At 38.1% G+C, this 22,254-nt stretch overlaps 1 protein-coding gene across 3 annotated transcripts in view; it reads left to right on the plus strand.

Moving 5' to 3' along the window:
* The window catches only part of KCNH1 (potassium channel, voltage gated eag related subfamily H, member 1), a 174,714-nt gene that overhangs the window by 24,489 nt on the left and 127,971 nt on the right, over positions 1-22,254 (plus strand). For all 3 annotated transcript variants that reach the window (XM_014951312.1, XM_014951310.1, XM_014951311.1), the window contains exons 5-6: positions 2,330-2,722; positions 15,293-15,722. In XM_014951312.1, the coding sequence (XP_014806798.1) occupies positions 2,330-2,722; positions 15,293-15,722 (823 nt within the window). The remainder of the gene's footprint in view (positions 1-2,329; positions 2,723-15,292; positions 15,723-22,254) is intronic.

The raw sequence follows: 22,254 nt of genomic DNA on the forward strand, positions 1-22,254 counted from the left end.
AACTGACTAAAAATATTACTATGTGATAGAAAGTGCTTAGTTTTGCTGATTGGTTATTCCACTGAGTGAATATTGCAGAGGAGACTCCTTGCCCAGTGAAGCTTATTTCAGGCTTGGGATCTTATGAGCTGCTACTCATACAAATCTTCATAAAAGCCAGTAATAGCTCAGTGCTTTCTAACTGATTCAGGTACTGCCATGGTGTTCAAAAGGGAGAGCAGGAGATATTTGCAATAATGAACTTGGGCTAGAGCTTTTGTCAAGAAAAAACATCCTAACGTTTGTCACTGGAGCTGTAAAAAAAGCCCTGAAGGGAACGCTGCTCTGTGTACACACACTAACTTAGTGCACAATCTGTGCCTCTTCCAGTCACTACCAGTGACTTCTAGGGATTTCATTGGCTGGCCAGTGCCTCCTGCGGGGAAGAAAATGCTTCTGTCTTGTGCTACTCCTCTCACCACAAAGCAACTTTTTAAATTTTTACTATTTTTTTTTTTTTTGTAATATGGAGAACCTGGGTGAATAAGCGTGAGGAGTGGCAGAGAATGTAATACTGCAGTGGACATGTCTGAGTCCTAGTTAGGTCTGCAAGGGTTCTACTTAGAAGAAAATGTTCCTTTTCCCTCTTTGCTGTCATTCTAGAAACTCAGTGAAACAAAAATACCCAGTTCTCTCCATTTTAATTTTTTTTTTCCAAACTGTTGATGCCTCTGTGGTAACATGCAGGTATCTCTGAGCAGGTCATGCTGGAGAACATACTGGGCTCAAAGTCAGCAGGCTTGCAACTCCCGTTGACATTTACATGTGGGCAAGGGCCTGTGATCTGACAATGTCTCACTTCTGTTGTGCACAAGAGTAAGTGAGTATGTGAGGTTCAAAGCAGCAGGGAACTTGATCTGAGGCTGTTTTGTCCAAGTAGGACTCTTGTAGCTGATTGTTTTCTTTTGTCCTCTTTGGCTTAATCTGTTGGAAAAAAGCCCACCAGTTCACAAAAAAAAAAAAAAAGAAAGAATAATAAAAAACGCTCAGGCCTGCAGATAAAAATGCGTGTCTAAATAATTGACGTTAAAAAAGCTGAGATAAAGAGCATGAAAGGAAGACAACCTCCTATTATAGCTATGTTGTCTGATCTTTTCCCTGAGAAGGTGGCTGTTTAATTTCCTTCCCTGCTCCCTATTGCTCTTAACTCTGTGTAAATAAATGTGAAAAGGGAACCATGCTTCTAAATAGTTCTCCCAGGTTCTATGAGTTTGGCGTTAGCAAACACATCTTAATCAAGCAAACCTTTATCTTCCTTTCAGGTTTCACCCATAACTCATCCAGGGAAAATTTCATTTTAAAATTTAACTTATCTTTATTTAGAGACAGTTCCTTCATGTTGGTTTCACCCTCTTGTGTACTGATAGATGTAAACAAACACATTCTCGTTCATAGGTATGTAAAAGAAACTTTAGTTCTCAATAATTGAATACATGATAGTACTCTTTTTGCACTAGTGTGCAGAACTGGGGTGATAGTAGGCTTAAAATAGGCAGCATTGATCGAGATTGCAGTTATGCCAAACACTTGGTGCATGTGCTCAGCTTGAGGTCTGGGGTTTAAAACACATGCTAACAGATCATCTTTTGCTGTTGCACTTTTCTGAATTCAGACCTTTTTTGAATTCACAATTCAGAATACAACTGCATTGTAACTCAGCTGTACACCACCAGGTAGTGAAGACAGTGATCTTCTCTCAGTGAAAAGTTTAAGTTCAAAATAAGTTTATTGAGGCTAATTATAGATATCCGTGGGCTTTGGTCCTGCTTAGCCCAGAGAAGAGGAACAAAGGACCGTACGTTCATGAGAGATTGTAGTGTAAGACTATTTCAGATACAATATAGTGAAGAGTTAAACAGACAATGTTGAAAAACAGTGTGGTCCAGTGGGACCGGTGCTGGACTGGAACTTGGAAGTTGCAATATTGTTCCTGGTTTTGCCATTGATTTCTATTTGCAACTGCCTTCCTGCCCATCATTTATCCATCTTGTGCATTTAAACTGCTGAAGGTGCTGTATCTTCTTTAAATGTCTTGGAGACCCAACACATTAGGCCTAGTGTCAAAAAATAATTAAAGGCATTAAAAGAAGCAACAACTGTTCTTAGGTTGATGCTGTTTTGTTTAACAGAATACTTATCCTGACTTGCTTACTGTTTGGTGGTGATAAAAGGAGTTAGTGGACGTATATTTTATCAACTGTTGTACTAAGCTTTAGAATCTATAATGTGAATAATAACATTAAAAAATTAAGCATGTTTTCTTTTTCTCTTGAAATCTCTGTGACTACAGGTATTGCAACTGGGCTCTGAAATTCTTCCGCAGTACAAACAAGAGGCACCAAAGACTCCGCCGCATATAATTTTGCATTATTGTGTTTTCAAGACTACCTGGGACTGGATCATCTTGATTTTAACCTTCTACACTGCTATTTTGGTCCCTTACAATGTCTCCTTTAAAACCAAACAGAACAATGTGGCATGGCTAGTAGTCGACAGCATTGTAGATGTCATTTTTTTGGTAGACATTGTGCTTAATTTCCATACCACCTTTGTGGGGCCAGCAGGAGAGGTGATCTCTGACCCGAAGCTGATTCGCATGAATTACTTGAAGACCTGGTTTGTGATCGATCTGCTCTCATGCTTGCCGTATGATGTCATCAATGCATTTGAGAACGTTGATGAGGTCAGTATACTAGTTCCACTTCCACTCATTAATTATTATGTAATGGCTGGGGGGAGGTGGCGGAGAGAAGAAAGAAGTATATACTTTTAAATATATAGAATTAGTGTATGTATGCCTCTATTACCTGCCCTCAGCGCACATAGAAGTTTGCTTATGCGTCCTAACCAGATGGGTTCGTCTTCAGCTGCACTGGGAGAGGCTGAGGTTTTTGGTGTCAGAAATCTGTGTTTATTTTCCTTCATTCTCCATCCTCAGAGTTCAGGAGGACAGGCAGAAGCAGACAGCAGAACCTCTATACAGCACTGAGGAAAACTGCTTGATCTGACTTACCGTGAATAGCTTGAACTGCTGGGTCAGGATCATTTCTTGGGGCAGGGTTCTCTTGCTTTCACTGTTGGCCAAACATGTCCACTAATGGCAATTCTTCACATGAACAGTTGGGAAGTATAATACGCTTTTCTCAGCTGCTTCTAATACAATATAGCAGATGGCAGAGAGACAGGCAGTGACTCACTAAATCTTAGACCACCAGAAAGTACTGTGTGGGTACCTGGTGATCCATGCAGCATTGTTTGGCAGCAGTTGTTTCGGAGGAAGGTGAAGCAATTGAAGATACTGTTTTGATGCTTGTTTGGTAATTCCATAGTTAGAAGAAAGGATAGGGAGAAATCTAGAAATCTAGGCTCTTTCTTAATTCTTGCTTATTTCTTTGGGAACAGGTTACAAGCCAGCAAAAGAACTAACATTCAGACACTTTAAAACCACAATAATACCCTGTTTTAACTGCGTGTTCTCCTGTTAGATCAGGCCACCAAGAAAATATTCCTAAACTAAATATATTAAGGTTCCATACCTAAATAGTTCAGAGAGTTAATGAATTGTTAATAAAATTTTAAAGAGGATTTCAGCAGTCCACTTTCTAATTACATGTTATAAAATCTGTACCATCAACTAATCAAGTGTCTGTATTTACCCGTGACACATACTAAACCCATAACATACATACTCATCTTATCAGTGCTTAGTATTTAATTTTTAGCCTGTAAAATGTGATTTTTATGAGTTCCTTTAAAATACACCCGTGTTATAAAGGACAACCTAGCTATTAAAAGAAAATTATGCTAAGTGAAACATCTGGGTAAAAACATAAAACCGCATTACTTTTGTAAAAATACACTACACAGGCTTTTATCAGATTTAAAGTATTTTTCTCAATGACTTGAGGACAAGTAGGCAAACTATTGAATGTAGTCAAAAAACCATGATGTTATTTGATATTTAATTCCCTAGAGAGATTTTCATTTTATAGAAAGCTACAGACTGAAATAACACAAATGAGATCAAGCAAGAAAGCCTTGTGAGACCTGTCCTCAAATATTTGTTTGTCATAAAAAGGACCCACGCTGCAAAGTACTTGGCAGGGCTTTCATGTATTACTTTGCAGTGGCACTGATAAAGCAACAGAGGGAGTTGCCCGATGTCAGTTTCTGACATCTATACTGAGAGTGTGAAAAAAAAAATATTAAAAAACAAAATTAAAAAAAAAAAGAAGCAAGAGACCAAAAAAAACCAAGAAGGAAGCTTTTCTCACCTGCTGCAGATAGTAGCAACCTGCTGCTGAGTTTGCTGGAGGAACATTTTGTAACTGTAGACTGGCGATGTGACCTACAGAACATCCTCGAGGAAAATGTCTATTCCAGGGGCTGTGACAGCCCTTGAGCTGAGCACAGGTGCTTTCAGACTCATAGTAGCAAGTCTGCAGAGAAATTCTTGTTGTGCGAGTTTGAATTTCTCCAGGTTCTCCATCTCAGTGTTGTCTTGTAACAATGAGAAGCTGTTTGGTACTTCAGTTTTCCTATGGCTCTTCAACAGTCTCCTTAATCAGTATAATAGTGTTAGTCTTAGTTATTCTAGCTATTGTGCCCAAGGAAAAAACATTTTTCTTGGTGCTATCCCTTCAAGAGGGTTAGTCTCTGTTTCCCCTAGTGGGTTCTGACGTTTAGCTGGTATAAATCATTGTAGGGTCATTAGAGCAGAGTTTCCGCTGGTGTAAATTGCTGTACTTCTATTAAGGGCTCATAGACTGGTTTACAGGACCTGAGGGGCTTTGCCAGTAATGCCAGCAAAATAACATAGTGCACATCAGGTGGGGATTTAGGACAGTATATGCTGATCACTGTTTCATGAACTGCCTGTAGAGAGAAAGATAGCCTTTTATTAAAGAGGAGAAAAAAAAAAAAAGCAGCCACATTCAATGAGTCTTGGAAGTAGAAAGGCTTTGCCTTATATCTTCTTCTCTGTTGTTTAGAGCATTCCCTTGTGGGTCAAATCCCTTTCTTTCAAACTGGCTGGTTTAAATTTTACCTGTCTCTTACCCTGTGTGGACTACACACCATATTACTTCACAGTTCGATTAAGTAAGCTGCAAGGCTGTACTGCTGAAGTAGCCAAATGGATTGTTAGCTGTGTGTCACTTTAATTTTGCTAAAGGGCATTTCCTTGGATCCATGAGACTGGAGTCAGTAGGTGGCCATGGCTGCTGCAGGATTTTTTTTTAGTCCTAGTGTGAATACTCTTAAAAAAATTGCCAGAGATTAAATAATACCCAGTGTCAACAGTGATGATAAAATGAGATGAAGAATATGAATTACTGTTTTCCTGTTTTGGTGTTTTTCATACGTGATTTAAAAAAGGAGGACATAGAATCCTGGAATAGAATCCTGGATTTGTTGCAGTCCCTATAGTGAAGGGGGACTGGGGCAGGTGGAAGTTCACAGTTTTTTTCCTGCCTGCTGTCATTCTCTGTTAAAAGAAACATCACTGGAGACACTGAGGATGTCATCAAGGAACTAACTTGACAAGTCAATTTGTTTTTAAGAATGCTGTAATTACTGTGATGGAGATGATGAATTGATTTGCAGGGGACATGGGACCTGGAGCTGAGGAAGTGAAAAGCTGTGTATATAGGATGTTGAGGCTCTTTCGGCTGTGTGAAGTTTTGAGACTGTCCCATCACTTAGCTCTTGATAGATTAATAAAGAAACCATGTTTGTCATCTTTAAAGTGATCCATCAATATAAGATTAATTATAACATATGGAACTAGAGTTGATCAATATTTTTGACACGCAGATACCAATTTTTAAAAATTCTGATATTGAATTTTTTTTCTATTTTGAAGTAACTTTTTGTTTTGAAATTTACATCATCATTCCATTACAAGATATAATGGAAAATATTTTCTTGAAACAAAATTGAGTGTGACTTCTATGTTTTTCAGACAGTTTCAAAATTCTTTGGGTTTGTTGCAGTTTGGAAAATTAGTATCTTTTCATTTCATACTTTTTAATATAATTGAAATTCCAGTTTCCTCTCTGCACTGTTGAGAATATTTTTGTACACAAAAAATACTTTGAATTCATTAACTATTAATCAATACAACTATTAAATAACTACAATTAATACAAGAGGCACTTAAGTATGAATAGCTACATTCTACAGATGGAAGAGGAAAGAAAAAACATTAATCTCTTTGTTCAAGGCCATAGAATTAAACATGAGACTATATGAAGCTTCTGATCTCAGGTGCTGCACTCAAAGAGACAGTACAGTATCTCATATTCAGACATGAACGGAATTCTACAAATGAAGGAACAAATAGCTGTAGAGAAATTTCCATTGTTACTCAAATGAAAGAAAAGTTAAAAATGTTTCTCCTGGCTTTTCTTTATGAGAAGCTATGTATGTATATATGTGAGATACTTTCTTGACCTGCCATAGAGCTTCAAGAAAAGAAAATATTCCACTGATTGATGAATCAACTTAATGCTAACCTTAGACTTTCTGCTGCTAAGACAATACATCATGCTGTAGTATAGTTTGAGTAAGAAAAGAAAATATTGCTCTAAAATTTACACAACCCTTAAAACATGTGGTATTAGTCTGTTTTGAATTTGAAGGATCACGATAACATTTGTCAGTAATCTTTTACAGTAATTAGTATTATCCCTCATTTAAGAAAATACCACCTACTTTGGAGGATAATGTTATCTTTTTGTGTTCAGACATCAATCAGTAGATTTAATAAGAAACAGGCTTAAAGAAAATTCCACAACTTTTGCCAAGAACAATGCAATTTAAGACTTTGAATTCCAAAGGCAAGTTGAAGCATATTTTTGCAGTGTCAGCTTGAGCAATTTTATATTGTGGTTTTCAGCCATAATATCATAGGATATAATTTATATTGGAAAAAATTTGACTTATTACATGTGACACTGTTGTTGTGAAATCTCACGGTAGGACTGGAATCCAGTCATGTCACCACCATATAAATCTCTGACATAGGGAGTTTGTAGTAGTAATTGCTATCCGTATTTGAACGGAACACTATGATCAATTGTTGGCTGATGCCAGATTGAGAACCATATATCACTCTTATTAGTTGAGGTAGAAGAGAAATAAATGCATAGTAAAAGATCATCAGGAAAGATGTATCCAATATAAATGATCTAGTGTTCACTTAAGTGGATGAATAAGAGAGAAGCTAGCATGTAGGCAAAGAAGATATACAGCTTTGAAAGGACAAAATTTATGATGATAAAAAAAAGTCCCAGAAAAAAAACTCAATACAGAAGTAATAGAAGTAAATTAAGCTATTTAGTGCTAAGTGAGCATGGTGTAGCTGGAAAGTAAACAGTGCATTGTGAGAGAGGAAAAAATGAATGTGTTGCTGGTCAGATTGTTGGCAACTCTCTGAGGCAGTACTTTTGCAATAGATTAATTTAAACCTTATTAGTGGAATAATCTCTCATGCTAATACAAATTAGCTATCTAGGAATTACTGAAGTAGCTACAGTGAAAAACATGCAACTTCCCTAGACTTGTTTTATAATTTGCTTGCAATAAGGGGAAAGGGAATAAATTATCATATTTATAGTTTTATGGAATGAACAGGGGTCAATAAAGGAAGATTTTGGGTTAGATGAATTTTGCAAACTGGAAAAAATAATTCTTAAACTGTAAACAACTCTGTAATATGAAAACTATTTGAAATAGTGTGTAGTTCACCTCTGTTATTTGGATCTTTCCAATTAGGCAATACTGTGTTTGGCATGTGAGTCTATTGATAAATCTGGTAATGAATGAATATTTTGCTGTGGCTAATTACAATTAGAGTAATCACAACGTGCTTTCTATGTAATGCTTATAACAAAACAGGTAAATATGACAGAGTATGATCCAGGCATAGGGGAAATGTCAGCAAATCGTGGCTCTTGGTTATAATGAGAGTAGATGAGATACGATTAGTGAGACCTTCCCCGGACTGGGTGACCCCTTACCAGTGCTCCTGGGGAAGAACCAAACAATTGGCTTACTGTACTCAGGTGGGGCAGTGGGAATGCTGGAGCATGGACCTTGGGTTGGGGGCCATGGTGGTGGCGGAGGTTTACTTAGTTGGGTGTCTCTTGTGAGAGACCCCTAAGAAACAGGGAAAAGCCCAAGGAAGGTGTGTGCTCTGGGCTGTAACCTGCCAGAGGCCCTTGGAGCAAAGCTAGGGGAGTTCTTGGTAGTGTTGGTGACACCTAGGTGGTGCTGGGAGCTTCAGAAGGAGCTTGATGTGCTTAACCTGTAGAAGAAGGGGAGTGCAAAAGAAAGAAAAGGTGGTCATGGAGGAGGAAGGCTGCTCATCCGACTTTTGTAGGTGCCTCTGTACTGCAGCATGGGACCAAGGGGCTGTGCCAGGCAGGAACTAGTCCTAAACTCCAGGTTAAGTGGAAGGAGTATTTGGGGAAATGCAAATGAGGTAGAGTAGATTCTTCAGTCTTCAGTAAGTCTTCAATAAAGTAGACTGCCGGGATATAAACCAGGGAGGCAAAGAAGCTCCTGTTCACAGTGTCTTCAGGATTTGTTTCAGGGTGTCTCCCTTTGTTGCCTAAACCATTTTTTCCTCTCATTTTTTCAAATAGGAGTTTCTCTGACTTCCCTCCTTAAGAACCTAACCTCTGTGCTACTAATTAAGTACCTCTTTTATGCTATCCTCTCAAGGGGCAGGCTGCCTTTTCCTTCTAAATCCTTTGTTTTCTGCCTGGTGTTGGTGTTGTATATAGGTGCTGTAGAGCTCTTCTGCCACTTCGCCCATTTAGGGTTAAATTCTATCCTCTGCTCCAAGCCTGCTTAAGGTGTTTAGTTAATTTAAGTTCTGCTTGCTTCCCTGGTCTCCCCCAAGTTCATACCCTTTGGTGGCTCAGAGACATCTATGCGGTCTGCTGATGGATAGCCCCTCCCAAAAGTGAATACCAGAAAAAGATGCACCCTGCCCAACATCTACTCAGTAGGTTCTGCTGTGGCTGCTAAGATGCACATTAGCTTCTCCTCTGCACTACTAATGTTCAGATTTGTCTTTTTGCTAAGTCACAGATAAGTAAGGGTGTTATTGGGCTTCAGGGCTACTTCTTCATAGCTTTGAAAAGCATGACATGATTTATCATACTGTTAAAGAGAGAACAGTAGTCTACATAAGCTATTCAATCTGTATAAGGCTAAAAGAATTAAAACGCTGAATTACATTTTCAGTGATAATGTATGGTGATAGCCTTTGTCCAAGAAGGAGAGCTAATTGAATATATTAGATTCTGAATTATTTCAAAAAGCTGCTGTTAGAGTGATACTTACACTGCATATCAAGGGAAGCATGTTTCAGAGGCAGGGATCAGTTACTCTGTTCTTTTTCCCCACATTCAGCATTCTTGTATTGATCTGAGGCAGAAAGTCAGATGAGACGGCAAAGGGTATTTATTTGAGTAGCTAAACGGTTGCTCTATAGTCTATTTCATATTAGGGATTGGATTAGAATTGGAAAGATGGAGTGATGTTAGATGCCAGTAACACTAAATCTTGTTTGGGTGTTTTGCCTCTTCAAGATAAGTAAAAAGCTTCTGGAACTGATGGCTTCTTTGAGTCAGAAGCATGGGGAAGCAGATTGCTGTCTGTCAGGGGTAAATTTTTTATTTGATAGTGTGGAAAGGTGGATTTCTTCAGGTTACTTATGTGTTATCTTTATCCTTGTTCTTCCTTTTCAAAGTGAAAAAAAAAAAGAGTTTGTTTCCTGGATTTGTTGATTTTCTGAGCATGTATTTGTGTAAGGCAAGCATGGACATAAATGAAAAATCAGCTTTTTTCATCTCTCCTCACACCCTGTGCTCTTATACATGAATTATTGCTGTTTCTCCCTTGATTCTAACCAAGCTCGCAGATGTCTGACTGAAATAAGCTGTGCGAGTCTAGAGATCTGCTTTCCTCAGTGTTGAAAACCACAGCAGTAACCAGAGGGTTTAGATATTGATTTTGACCTGTGTGCATAATGTTATCTGTTGGCTGCTAAATATGTCAATCTGTAGGAAAGGTCATGTTCTCAGACCTAATTAAGAAAATCAGAAGAGGCAAATAACAGAAATGAGAAGTCCTAATAATGGCCTGACAGGGCTGCCATGTAACTGTGGAAGGGCAGAGCCAGGCTGCAGCACAGCTGACTTCAGAATCAAACGCCAAGAAAGAAGGTGGTGCTTTCTGTGGCTCTTGCCTGGCTTATGGTAGTGATAAATTCAGCTCGTTGCCTCCCCCACCTTTTTTTTTTTTTTTTGATAAATAATTCATTTTTTTTTTTGTTCTGTTCATTCTAATTCTTTTAATGGCTAGCTTTTAGTCTCCTGCATCTCTCTTTAATTGAGATGAAGCCAGAACTTTAGCTGTTACGTGTGAGAAGAAAGTGCTGGAAAACAGAACAGATTTGTGCCAATTCTGAGTATTTCTCTTTGTTAAATAGATAGGAGGTAGGAAGTAAATTGTACTTCCTTTGAGCCTAGAAAAAAAAAAACTTAATGCTTGGGTTAAGTGCATTTTATTTCTGTACATGCGGAAAGTAAATAATGGCCTAAAAAGTGAGTACTGTCATGCAAATTGAATCTATTACTAAAGTGCTAGTGCTACTATAGCTGTAGGAGGTGGAATGAAAGTTGCATTTTAGTTCTTTCCTAAAGTTGTTCATCCTACATCTTGTTTGGAAGGGAAAATAAATTTTTTCTGACTTTCTTTTCCCCCTGTAGTTAATTTTTATTGATTTTCTTTAAACAGTTTGTATTTTTTTTCTAGGTAAAATTTTATTATTCAAGACTTGAGTTAAATGTAATTTTGCTTGGCTAATGAATAGCCTCAGTTGGTTTTTATTGGTCCAGCATCTAGCACTTTAATGTCCACTGTTACTGTTCATGGGGGCCATAATGACACAGGTAAATAATAATTACTTTGCTACAGCCCCATGGCTTTCAAAACACTTCACCAAGTACTTCATTACAGCATTGCTTCTTTATCTCTTTGTGTGGATATGAAAGTAATGGTACAAATCTTATGTTGTCTGTTGAAAAGTTAGAGCTGAACTGTGGGTATCCTGGATCCTGTGTTTGGAGACAAGATTGCTTACATGGCTGAGATATGGGTGTGAGACAAGGGGTGCCCTGACAGTAGATCATGTCTTGCAGAAGACAAGGAGATACAGCAGCAAATCTATGTAAATCTGCACAGTATCTAGTGAGTAGGTCTAATTAATGACAAATTATACGTGGAGTTTTGACAGTATTTTGTGCATAAATTTCTGAGGCATTCTCCTTGAATGTGAAATGTGGGTCCTGCCTTCCTCCAGGCATCAGGCTGATGTGTTTTTCTCTTGTGTTTGAGGTGCACTTCCTCTCTGCAAGCATTGCATAGGAGGAGAGGAAGGGGGAGTGGTTGTATTTATTACTTCAAGGCCTTTTGACATTCAGGTTTACTTAATCAGTAAATACAGAGCTATTTCTTCTGGCTCACAGTGCTTTGAGCTTGCCCTTTGGTTTGGAGGGGACTTGCTACGGATTCTTCTGTTTTCATGCATCAGCCATCACTGACAACGAAAGTAAAACTGCCAGTATATTAAATATTTGTCAACAACAATATGCAGGAATCAGCAGTAAAATCTTCGTTTAGTGTTATTCAGTTACTTCAATCAATTTGAAATGTGTGTGAAATCCAGCATTTTCTGCCATATTTGACTAAGTGTTGCATATTTAAGTAAGTGTTGCACACAAGTTGTCTCTGGAACCAAAATATAGAAAAATGTACTGTTTTTCTACCCTAGACATATAACAGTTTTCTTAGCTTCTGCATCCTCCCAGGGGAAGAGATCTGTTGGATAGAATACTAGTAGGTGGAAATGTGCCTGCGTAAATCAGGCCCAGGGGGGCTTTGTGGGTAATTACATGGTCTTGTCCTTTCCCTACCTGCCACACAGAAGCTCCTTATGGTCATCCTTTTGAGGAGAACATCTTGGGGTGCCTGTTTGGGAACCTGCAGTGCAATTGCTAGCTTTTTATGAACTGAGCTTCATCTATGTCCTTTGAGCCGAAGGAGCTCTGGGTGTCTCTTAATTTGCCTTTCAAAGGTTGTAGGAGTAGCAGAGCTGAGAGAGTGGGACAGGCATCAAGAGGAGTAAATTGAGTTCAGGTTCTTTTGCGTGACATCTTGGAGCCATCTGTATGATAAAAGCATAAAAATAATCTGCACTGATAAGAGCATTAAAATGGACAGTAATCTAAAAGTACAGTTCTATTTTGGAAAGTGATAATCTAAAAATGTCAATTTTGAATCCAGCAGATCTATTCCTGTGAGTATTAAAATATTGCTTGCTAAATTTGGTGATAAAAAGTACTGTTTTAAAGTATTGGAGAATGATCTTTTTTTACTGTATCATCTATGAAGCAGTCTATTAAGTTTCCATTGTTTATACCCATTTGAAATTCCGTCACTTAGAAATTTTTAAGATAGTTGTATGAATAATTATTTCCCTAGGCATTTCTTCCTCTTGATATTGATCCATTTAGGGTAGACAAATCCTTTCCTCTGAGAAAATCAAATAGAAAATACTGTTAATGCTGAGATAAAAATAAATGATTTTTTTTTAACTTTTTCTGAACTTTTAGAATCTTATTGGCAGTGCAGTCCGTTAAAATATTGTGACTAACTTGATTATTAAATGCATCCTTTCAGTGCAGCCAAATCAAGTGTTTCTTTTCTGTAATTAAGCAAGTTATTTTTGTACAAACAACCCTAATTCTCTCTGTCTCTGGTCAGAATTTGGTAGAAACACTTTTTCCCTAATTATGCATTTCTATCATGTTTTAAATGTTTTAACAAAATTTCTTTTATAAATTTCAAAAGGGAAATTAGGATAACAGTACTCTGAAAGCAAAGCAATTTGCCTTAGATGTTTTAAATCTGATTTCAATATTTCATTTTGTATTCCCATTTCTCATATCCAATTTCTTAAAACGCTGTTCTGTGATTATTTTTTTTCATCCTCAACTGTTTCTAATCCTTGATTATTATTTTTTTTCAATTAAGATTTAACCAAATTCCAAACTTTTAAGTCCTTCTTGAATCATTATTATTATCTTTGTCTTTAGTAGGACTGCCACTGACAAAAAGCATATTTACTTTTTTTTTAAACCCAGTTGTGAGTATTAATTTTAAGACCAAGTTTTGCACCACTATTTTTGAGCAAAAAAACTCCCTAATATTTAGAATGTTGGGATGGAAAAATTTCCTGCCCTTGCCTGAGACTTGTAAGCACTTTTTGATTAAAAAGCTTGGCTTTGAGACTGAAGCTGAAACCAGGTCGTTACTGGAGACTTCTTCCAATGTAAAACATCATTGTTTTGCTGTTAAAGTTTATAAAGAGGAAAGGGAGAAATGAGCACTGGTCCTCAGGAAAAAGGCCAGAAGACTGTGTTGTATTGTCAAAATGCAGATATTTAAAATGTAGAGACTATACATGCTTGTCACTCAGGGGCTTGTGTATCCAGTTCTAAAATACGGTTATCATGTTAGTTTGGTGGGTTTTTTTTCCCTATGCTTTTCCTCTTCATGCTGAGTGTTCAGAAGTACCTGCTTTCCCTCCCCTGGAAATGACGGCCTTATGCCTTCTGCGCTGTATTCTCTGAACTGCCACCAAGGCTTTGCTTCATTGCTTGTAAAACAAATCCGGGTATGGAATGAATAGGAAATGGAAATAAATTTTTACTTTGTGAAAAGTTTGACATGGAAAATCATGAAAAGATCACTCAGTCTCTTTTAGATTGCAAACATCTGTGATTTAAAGATATTTTTTTTCTTTTTTTTTCTTTTTGTTCTTCCATTTTCCTCCCCTTCCCCTGGTTGTGTTAGATCTTGTCCAAATGCTTAATAGAAATTGATAGTGTGTTCCCAGGTAACAAATTACATCTGTCTCTGAAAATGAGTCAATGTAATCATGACAAATTCATGAAATAAAGGAGAAATACATTGCTGCAGTCCTGGGGAACACGAGTCAATATGGTTTATGTAATTATTTAATAAAACATCTCTTCTAGTGCATTGAACCAGCCTAAGATACTGAAGCAGTTGTATTTATGCAGGAATAAACAAACTTCCAGTAAAAGCTGGTGACCAGAAGTATGCAATTAGGCATTTCCAGAAATACTCATTAAACCAGTCTGCTTAAATTTTAATCAGACTTCTATGTATAAAACAGTCTGAAAGGAGGGAGTAGCAAAATAAGAAAAGATTTTTATGAAAAGCTGTTCAGATTTTCCAGTGCCCCCAAATGGCTTTGAATTTTTTTAGTTTAACTTCCTGTGCATGGAATTGCAAATCTGTCTAAAAGTTAACAATACAAAATCCTACATGCTGGCTTAATTCTGTTTTAGGGGAGCCATATTGGTATCAGCACAGAAATACTACATTGATAGCAAAGCTGTCATAAAAATAATATGATGTGAGGATTAGGTGGATATTTGAAACAGTTAAGCTTTGTGTAGTCCATGTGAGAAGTGTCAGAGGACTGATGTTCAGTGGGTAAGTTCTTATATGAAAATAAAGCCATAGGAAATTCACTGTCACACTGAAAAATTACAAATCACCAGGCACTTCCAGTATTTTTTGGCCTTCCTTATTTATCTTCCTGGTATATCTGAGCTAAATAATGCAAACTGCGTTATATATGAGACATGAGAAGACATGTGTTGCCCAGGGTCATAAGGAAGTCAGGAATAGCCATAAGAGGTTCATGACTCCAGATGCTGGAATGAATTCAATAGATGTCTGGTTATGTTCTTTGCAACATTAAATTTGTATAGTTTAATGGTTGGTGACTTCCGCTCTTATTTCCAGTAAGCCTAAAGTAGCATCAGGATGCTCATGGATGGTCTACATGTACAACTGGACATGCAATAAATAGGCCGTCACTCGAAGCCTTTACAAACATGTTTGTAGACCTGTTAGAATAATCTGAAAGAGGAGCTCAGAGGGCAGCTCACGAAATGTGAGTGAATAAAGACAAGAGAGTGCATGTATCCATCCCTGAAAAAGATCACTCACAATCCCTTTTCAGGTGTTATCTGATGACCATCTATTTGTGATGGATCCCCTCATGTCCTTGGAAACTGCAGTTATAAATATTGTTGCTCTCGTATTAAATTCTAATGGTCACTGTGCTTTATCCTTGCAGGGCATCAGTAGCCTCTTCAGTTCACTTAAAGTGGTCAGGCTACTTCGGCTGGGTCGCGTGGCTCGGAAGTTGGACCACTACATTGAGTACGGAGCAGCAGTCTTGGTTCTGCTGGTGTGTGTGTTTGGGCTTGCAGCACACTGGCTGGCCTGCATTTGGTACAGCATAGGAGACTATGAGGTTATCGATGAGGATACAAACACGATCCGAACCGAGAGCTGGCTCTATCAGCTGGGGATGTCGATAGGAACACCTTACCGCTTCAACACATCGGGCTTTGGAAAATGGGAAGGCGGACCAAGCAAAGATTCGGTCTACATATCTTCCTTGTATTTTACGATGACCAGCCTCACTAGTGTTGGATTTGGGAACATCGCTCCGACTACAGATGGGGAGAAGATCTTCGCTGTTGCTATGATGATGATTGGCTGTAAGTACTAGAGATTCTCTGTCTCACACACACAGTGCCAAATCGCTGTGTGTCATGAATACTGATATCATAATAACATCTGGAATCATGTAAAATATTATGCAGCTTAAAATATTTTGGTGGCAATATAGTTATTGCACACTTTCTTATTGGTTAGTTTTAAAATCACAAGTGGGAGTATTGCTGCAACTAGCAAAAATTCAGTCATTTTGGAAGCAATATTCTGTCAATATTCTCTCAATAGTCTTTTGTAATTAAACTTTAAAACGTGTAAAGCCTGAAGTATTAGAAATGAGTTCACCAGAGTGGGGACAGACAACCTTTGTGCCTCTATTTGGTATGTGGCAAAATCTTTGTATGTCTCAGAGTTGTATATATTGGACAAGTGGGTCGGTGGGTGGGAGGAGGTCCAAGAGCATCTCATAAGGGAGAGAGGACAGTAGCTCTCTAGAGGACATGAACTCCATTGTGGGCTGAGCGTACAGTCAGGTCCTAAAGCAACTGGGATGATACTGGCCTTGGGCACCTCTGGCTCGCATTTCTTTGTTGCAAGGGATTCATGTTGCCAGGCTGTCGAGTTTTTGGCCATGTTGCGTCACTTCAATTCAGAGTCTGCACTCAAAGTGCCATGAGAGCTACTTGGAGTTAAGAACCATGCAGTGGCCACACACAAAATAGGTCCGGTTTTTCTAGAAAAAGGTGAAATTTGAGCCAAAAGAAGGAAAAAAATAATCTACTTGGAAGAGTATATCATTATATGGAGAAAGAGAGAAGCTTCTGTACATTAATATTACATCTAGAGGAGAAAAAAGTCAATTTTTGCTAAGTAGAAAAAAAAAAAATATAATGAAACCCAATTAGCAGCACAGTGCCTGCTATGGTAGAAATGTGAAGCTTTGATCCAGAGTGTCATTTTAAAGCATGTGCAGTGTTAAGCAGGCTGAAGGTTAGTGAGAAGACAGCAAGCATTCTTGATCTCATAGGGATTGGGATATTTTAGCTATAAAAATTGTTAATTTTGTCCTAGCTTTTTCTACTGCTAAATCCCATCATCTTAATAAAACACCAGCGTAGCATAAGGGAATTGTATATAAAACTTGGAGACAATTATGTGGTTTCTTTATGAGAAGGTGCATTAGACAATATAGCAGTGTAGTAAAAAACATACCTCCAAACATATTTTGTGGTGAAGTTACCTGTTTCATAGGAAATATCCTGACTTTTGGCTTATTGTTCATTGGGTTATGATCATGATGCTAGCTAGACAACAATAGTATTACTCAGTATTGTTATTTAATACTATGAATACTGAATTAACATAAACTTCATAAAATTAAGAAGGTACATTGGAGGTCTAAGAACATTTGGAATTTTACCTGCTCCAAATTCTGCATATGAAAATGTGATGGAAAGAAGCTGAATTTATGCAAGATTAATGTTGATAGATATCTGCTCTGAATTCTAAAATGAACTTTAATTTCAGCAAGTGTTTTGGCAATTTTAAATCTCATGAATGCAATCACATTTGAGGGAAACAATTTTTGTTTCTATTTGGACTGGTAGAACCTTACATTTCTAACCCTATAACTGTTGGTGTATCTGAGCACCTTTATCCTATGAACAACTACTTGGAAAACATTAGGGCTATTAGCAATATATGTTTGCGGGAGTGGCAACTAAGTAATCCAGTCTTTGAATTTACCTCGCTGGCTTTTGTAGGGTCTTGATTGCTTTTAACGTGCTGAAGTTTTGAGCTGTGGTCATTCCTCAGGATGGGAGGAACGAAACTGATTTGTTTACTTTGCAGCTATTTAGAGCTTAATTGTTGACAGACATTCTTCCACATCTGTCATAAAATTTTATGTTAAAATAACATTGTTTAACCTGTAGAATCAAGCTCTCAAACATTGGTCTGAGTTTGAACTAGTGCTCTTTTATAAGAATTTTGTCTGATCTGTTGGGAGTCTGAAAGGTACGTAGCAAATGTATGGGAGATAGCTGCGGGGAGGGAAAAGAAGTTTCCCGGCTAAAGGTTTTTTATGTCACTCAGAAAAATTCATATTTATCTTGGCCAAGTAACATGTTTGTTATGAGCTGAGCTACTCCCTAATATCACAGTTGGTGCCTACAGGTTCCTGTTGTGGTCCTCATTTTGCAGATGTCAGCACGTGAAACAGATAGGGGCTGTGGTTGTCCAAAGCCTCAGATATAAGCAATTTCAAATCAGTTCTGCTAATGTATTACTGTTCACTACTAAAAGGAAAGAGTATGTGATTTCTCTTTTATACTTTGCCTGCATTTAACACTGCATTTATTTTAACACCCCTCTCAAAAGCTACTGCTATCTTTCAGTAGCACAGGGAATACCATTTTTTTTTCCGTGAAGGATGCAGACAGAGTCTAATTGTTTGACTATCTAAAATTCTGATTGAAGATAGGTGGGATTTGCTGAGTCCAACCTCAAACATACCACTCCATTAACTTCTTCCCTGCTAGAGGGTTTGTCTTTAAGAACTATGTGAATTTATCTTGGTTTTGAAGTGGCTGGGTATAGTCTGGTCAAAAACGCATACAAATACATACATACAAAAATGCATATATTTAAATAGTCCGGTGAAATAAGCGAAGTTATTATACAATCTTTTCTGTATAAAGTGGAAACAACACTGTTACTTTTTTTGGAGGATGTTATCATTTATGTTTAGTTAAGACAATATGTTAACAGGATTGGTTTTGAGATTCCAAAATGACATTATAGTGTCACTAAAAAAAAAAAAAAAATGTATTTGGGGACAGATATATAATATTTCAAAGTGATTCCAGAAAAATTTTACTTTAAATAGGCTGGAAATTTTTAATAGGAGGGTGATTTTTATCCCCTCGGGCCAATTAACCTCCTGTGAATAAATAGTAAAACTTCCATTAGCCTGATGGGGACAGATTTAGATGAGCGGAAAGACAATTATAACATTTCCTTCTCTTTGTGCATTTTATCCTCTATTCTTTTTGAATAGCAATAAGCGCTGTGTGAAAAAACCTAGTGGCTTGATAAACAATACTGTGGCCAACTAAGCCCACAGTCTCAATTTTATTAGCAAGATCACCTTTGAAATTTTGTCCTTCTCTTTATTTGTAAAAGAAACTGAATTGTCTTGATATGGAGATGGTGGTCAACATGTGAAAACAGCTGCGACCCCTACCTTCCTTGTGTGGGCTCTATGTGTAGCTGCCCTACAGAAAGTTAGGGTGCAGGTCCCACTTCAGTGCAGGGTAAGCACTTGCCTCCCACTGGTGGCATGTTTTCTTCATGTTTGATAATCTATAATTATTTTTAATAGAATGGATTTGATTTTGAAAAACTCTTGTATCTCTGGGGAAGGCTGGACATGGTGTGTGTTGCCCTGAAGTGCATTACCAAGTGGGACGCGGTTTTGTAGGCTTTCTGGTCCTTGTTTCTAGCAAACTTAGTTTTTTCGTTTTGTTTTGGTTTACTTGGCTGAGTATCTTGAATAGTTTCTGGGGGCAAAAGTTGTGAATAGTAACGATCCTTTTTTCCTTTGGTCTTGGAGTGTTGTCTGTTGAGCTTCTTTGCTTCAGGAGAGGAGTTAACTGTGTAAGCAAGTGATTTTAATATGTGTATTTCTGTCTTCTGCACTGGCAAACTGACTGAAAGGCTTGTGGTCAACAGTCAGCACAGGACTATGGTGACATCCAAAGAGGATGTTTGTGTCAGAAGGGCTCAGAGTATTTGAAAGCATAAGCAGATTATAACTAGTGTCATTCCATGTGCGTTTAGTATTCTTATGCACAGAATGATGGAATTAGTACTTTGCAATTATTTTCCATCTTCTGTAAGACAAAATTTGGTTTCCTCTGCTGCTCAGCCACTGATATGTCCCCTTCTGCTCACTTCTTACTGCCTCTATAAAGTTGATCCTGTTGCAGAAAAACATGTGTATTACATTAACTCTTTGTAGACCTACTGACCACTGGTAATAGTACTTTGCTATAATGTCACGTAGCTGTTTAAAAAAATAAGTAAGGCTACTTCCATTTTCCTTTGTTATTCAATCTTTCATTATGACAAATAATAAATCCAGGTAACTTTTAATCAAAAATTTAGAGCTACATTAGTGGAACGATCCTGGGCCAGTGGGAATTATTGCTGAGTTGAGTGCAAATGTTGGCCTGATAAGAAAGTAAAAGGTATATGAACTTGCAGAAGGAAGGGTGGGCAGGTCATGTTAATGGTTCATAGAGGCTGGGAAGGAATGACTGAGGTGAATGAGCTGTGTGTGGGTATTGAGCCTGTGGGGCTGGCTGGGCTGGTTGGTTTTACTCTTGGAGCAAAGTACAAGAAAGTGTGGCTTGATCTCAACAGCCCTGGTTCCTCCCTTGTGGCCACCTTCTGCAGGGAAGTGCTTTCAAATGTGATGTATGTGCACGCTGTCTTACTGACCTCATTGTGGCTGCAGTTTTCAGGGAGAGACTGTTTTACTGTTGCTTATTTTGACACGGGGAGGTGCAAGCCCTAATTAGATTTGTGAGGGACTGCAGCATACTCATTGTGTAGCTCTGGGGATGTATGGTCCATTGGTCAGCTTCACCACAGGGGGATGTGGGTAGGTGAAAAATGCTCTTGGTTCTTCACCTCAAGTAATGCACATCTGTTTGGGAAGAACAAATTATTTTAAAATAAGATGAAGTACCCAGTGGCTGCTCTTAAGGATTTCTGTTCTGTGGAGGCTTGATGCTTCTGATAAGATATGCAATTCAAATTGGTATGTAGCTGTTTTTCTTAAACATATGGTAAATTACAGTTTTGTAAAGCAAACTGCCTTCACACCTGTCAATGAACTGACCTGCATGGTTTTGCCTCACTTTATTGAGTGTATGTGTATATATAGAGAGAAGTATGAGTGTTACTACTGGAAGTAAAAGCAATTAAGTCCTCAGCTTCATTTTAAAATGAATCAAAACATATTTGCTTATCCCTTTTCACAGATGGCCACTAAATTGCTAATTAATAGGGAATATGACTACAGACAGATCTTCCAGAGAGGCTGATATTACATAAAACCAGGTTTAAAACAACTGTCTGGGTCCTTAGAAGGACATGTATTTTCCATTTTTAATACTTGTAGGAAAAAAACCCAACCTATTTCAATTTTTAGTTTCTTCCCTGTGGAGACATATGCCTCGAAATAACAGTTCTTGTATATTTTGTTCAGTGAAGCTGTCAGGTTGGGTTGCATATTGTTTATTTTTCCTAAGCAATAGCAGAAACCCGAGGACTTCCATTTGCAGTTTTCATATCTGGGCACTGTGTCAGCAATCCCCTTGCTCTGCAGGTGGAGTAGGGATGAACAGTTCTAAAAATGCTTTGCATTTTCTACTTTCAACATACCATATTACTGATGGATACTTGCATATCTCGATTTTGAGCAACCAAGCAAAATTTATTATTTCAAGAGCCTTTTGTTAGTGTTCTCAGTTTCCCTGAAAGATCCCAAGCTTTTGGTGCCTGTTCATGCTAAATTCTCCTTGTTAGGCAGGAACTTGCTGGAACGACAGGGCTTGACTCATCCAAAGTATGAAGTTCACTGAGGAAAAGGCACGTTTTAATGCTAAACTAAATCATAAATTATCCTGTAAACATTATAATTAGACCAGATAGTGAGAGGGATCATGGAAAAAGAACAAAAGTAGGAGTTAAAAGATCAGACTCAAGGAAGTTCACGCTCACCTACTGTAATAATTTTTCAGCCACCGAGTTAATGAATCAAAAGAGACCAGAGACCGAAAACACTCATCTTCATTGATCTTGTGGAACACCACCGTCAGCACTTCACCGTTTGTCCCTGGTTAAGGTAGACACAGATCCCAGGAGCGGGGAGTAGCTCTCTGTTTTGTTCAGCTTTGTCTGGAATAGCTTCTTTCTCATCAGACATAAGAACAGGAATGAGGATAACATTAAGTAAATTTGAAAACATGATTAGGTAGTTTTATTTACAGCACTCTTGCTGAAAGGAAAAGAAATCTGCCCTAGTAATGTGAACATCTCTGTGAACTATAAGAAAATCTTGGTAGCTGGTATCATGACACAGAGGTCAGTCAGTGTTGCTCCTTCATAGCCCTGCAGAGGAGTAGAGTGCTTTGGTGACCCCCAGCAGGGTAGAAAGTGTTCAGAGGCTCTTGTGAACAAGGATAGCCAGGAGCTGATGAAAACTAGACTGTTGTTATCAAAATCCATGAACAAAATACAGATGCATTGCAGCATCATGTTTGATGGTGTTCCTGAGGCACAATTTTCCCCTTTTAAGGCAGTTCATCAGCTGTTAGAGCAAATGGATGTGGCCAGGCTGTGTGGGTACTTACCAGACATGCATCTAATCGTAAGAGAAGCATGTGTATCCCTAGTACCCCTTTTAGGGGATAGGGGACAGGGGTACATTGAAATTGGTTTTGCTGGAGGTTGGTGGCCTGATGATCTCTAGAGGTCCCTTCCAACCCTGACAATTCCGTGAAATGG

Source organism: Calidris pugnax, unplaced genomic scaffold, assembly GCF_001431845.1.
Source record: "Calidris pugnax isolate Ruff unplaced genomic scaffold, ASM143184v1 scaffold24, whole genome shotgun sequence".
Taxonomy (NCBI): Eukaryota; Metazoa; Chordata; class Aves; order Charadriiformes; family Scolopacidae; genus Calidris; species Calidris pugnax.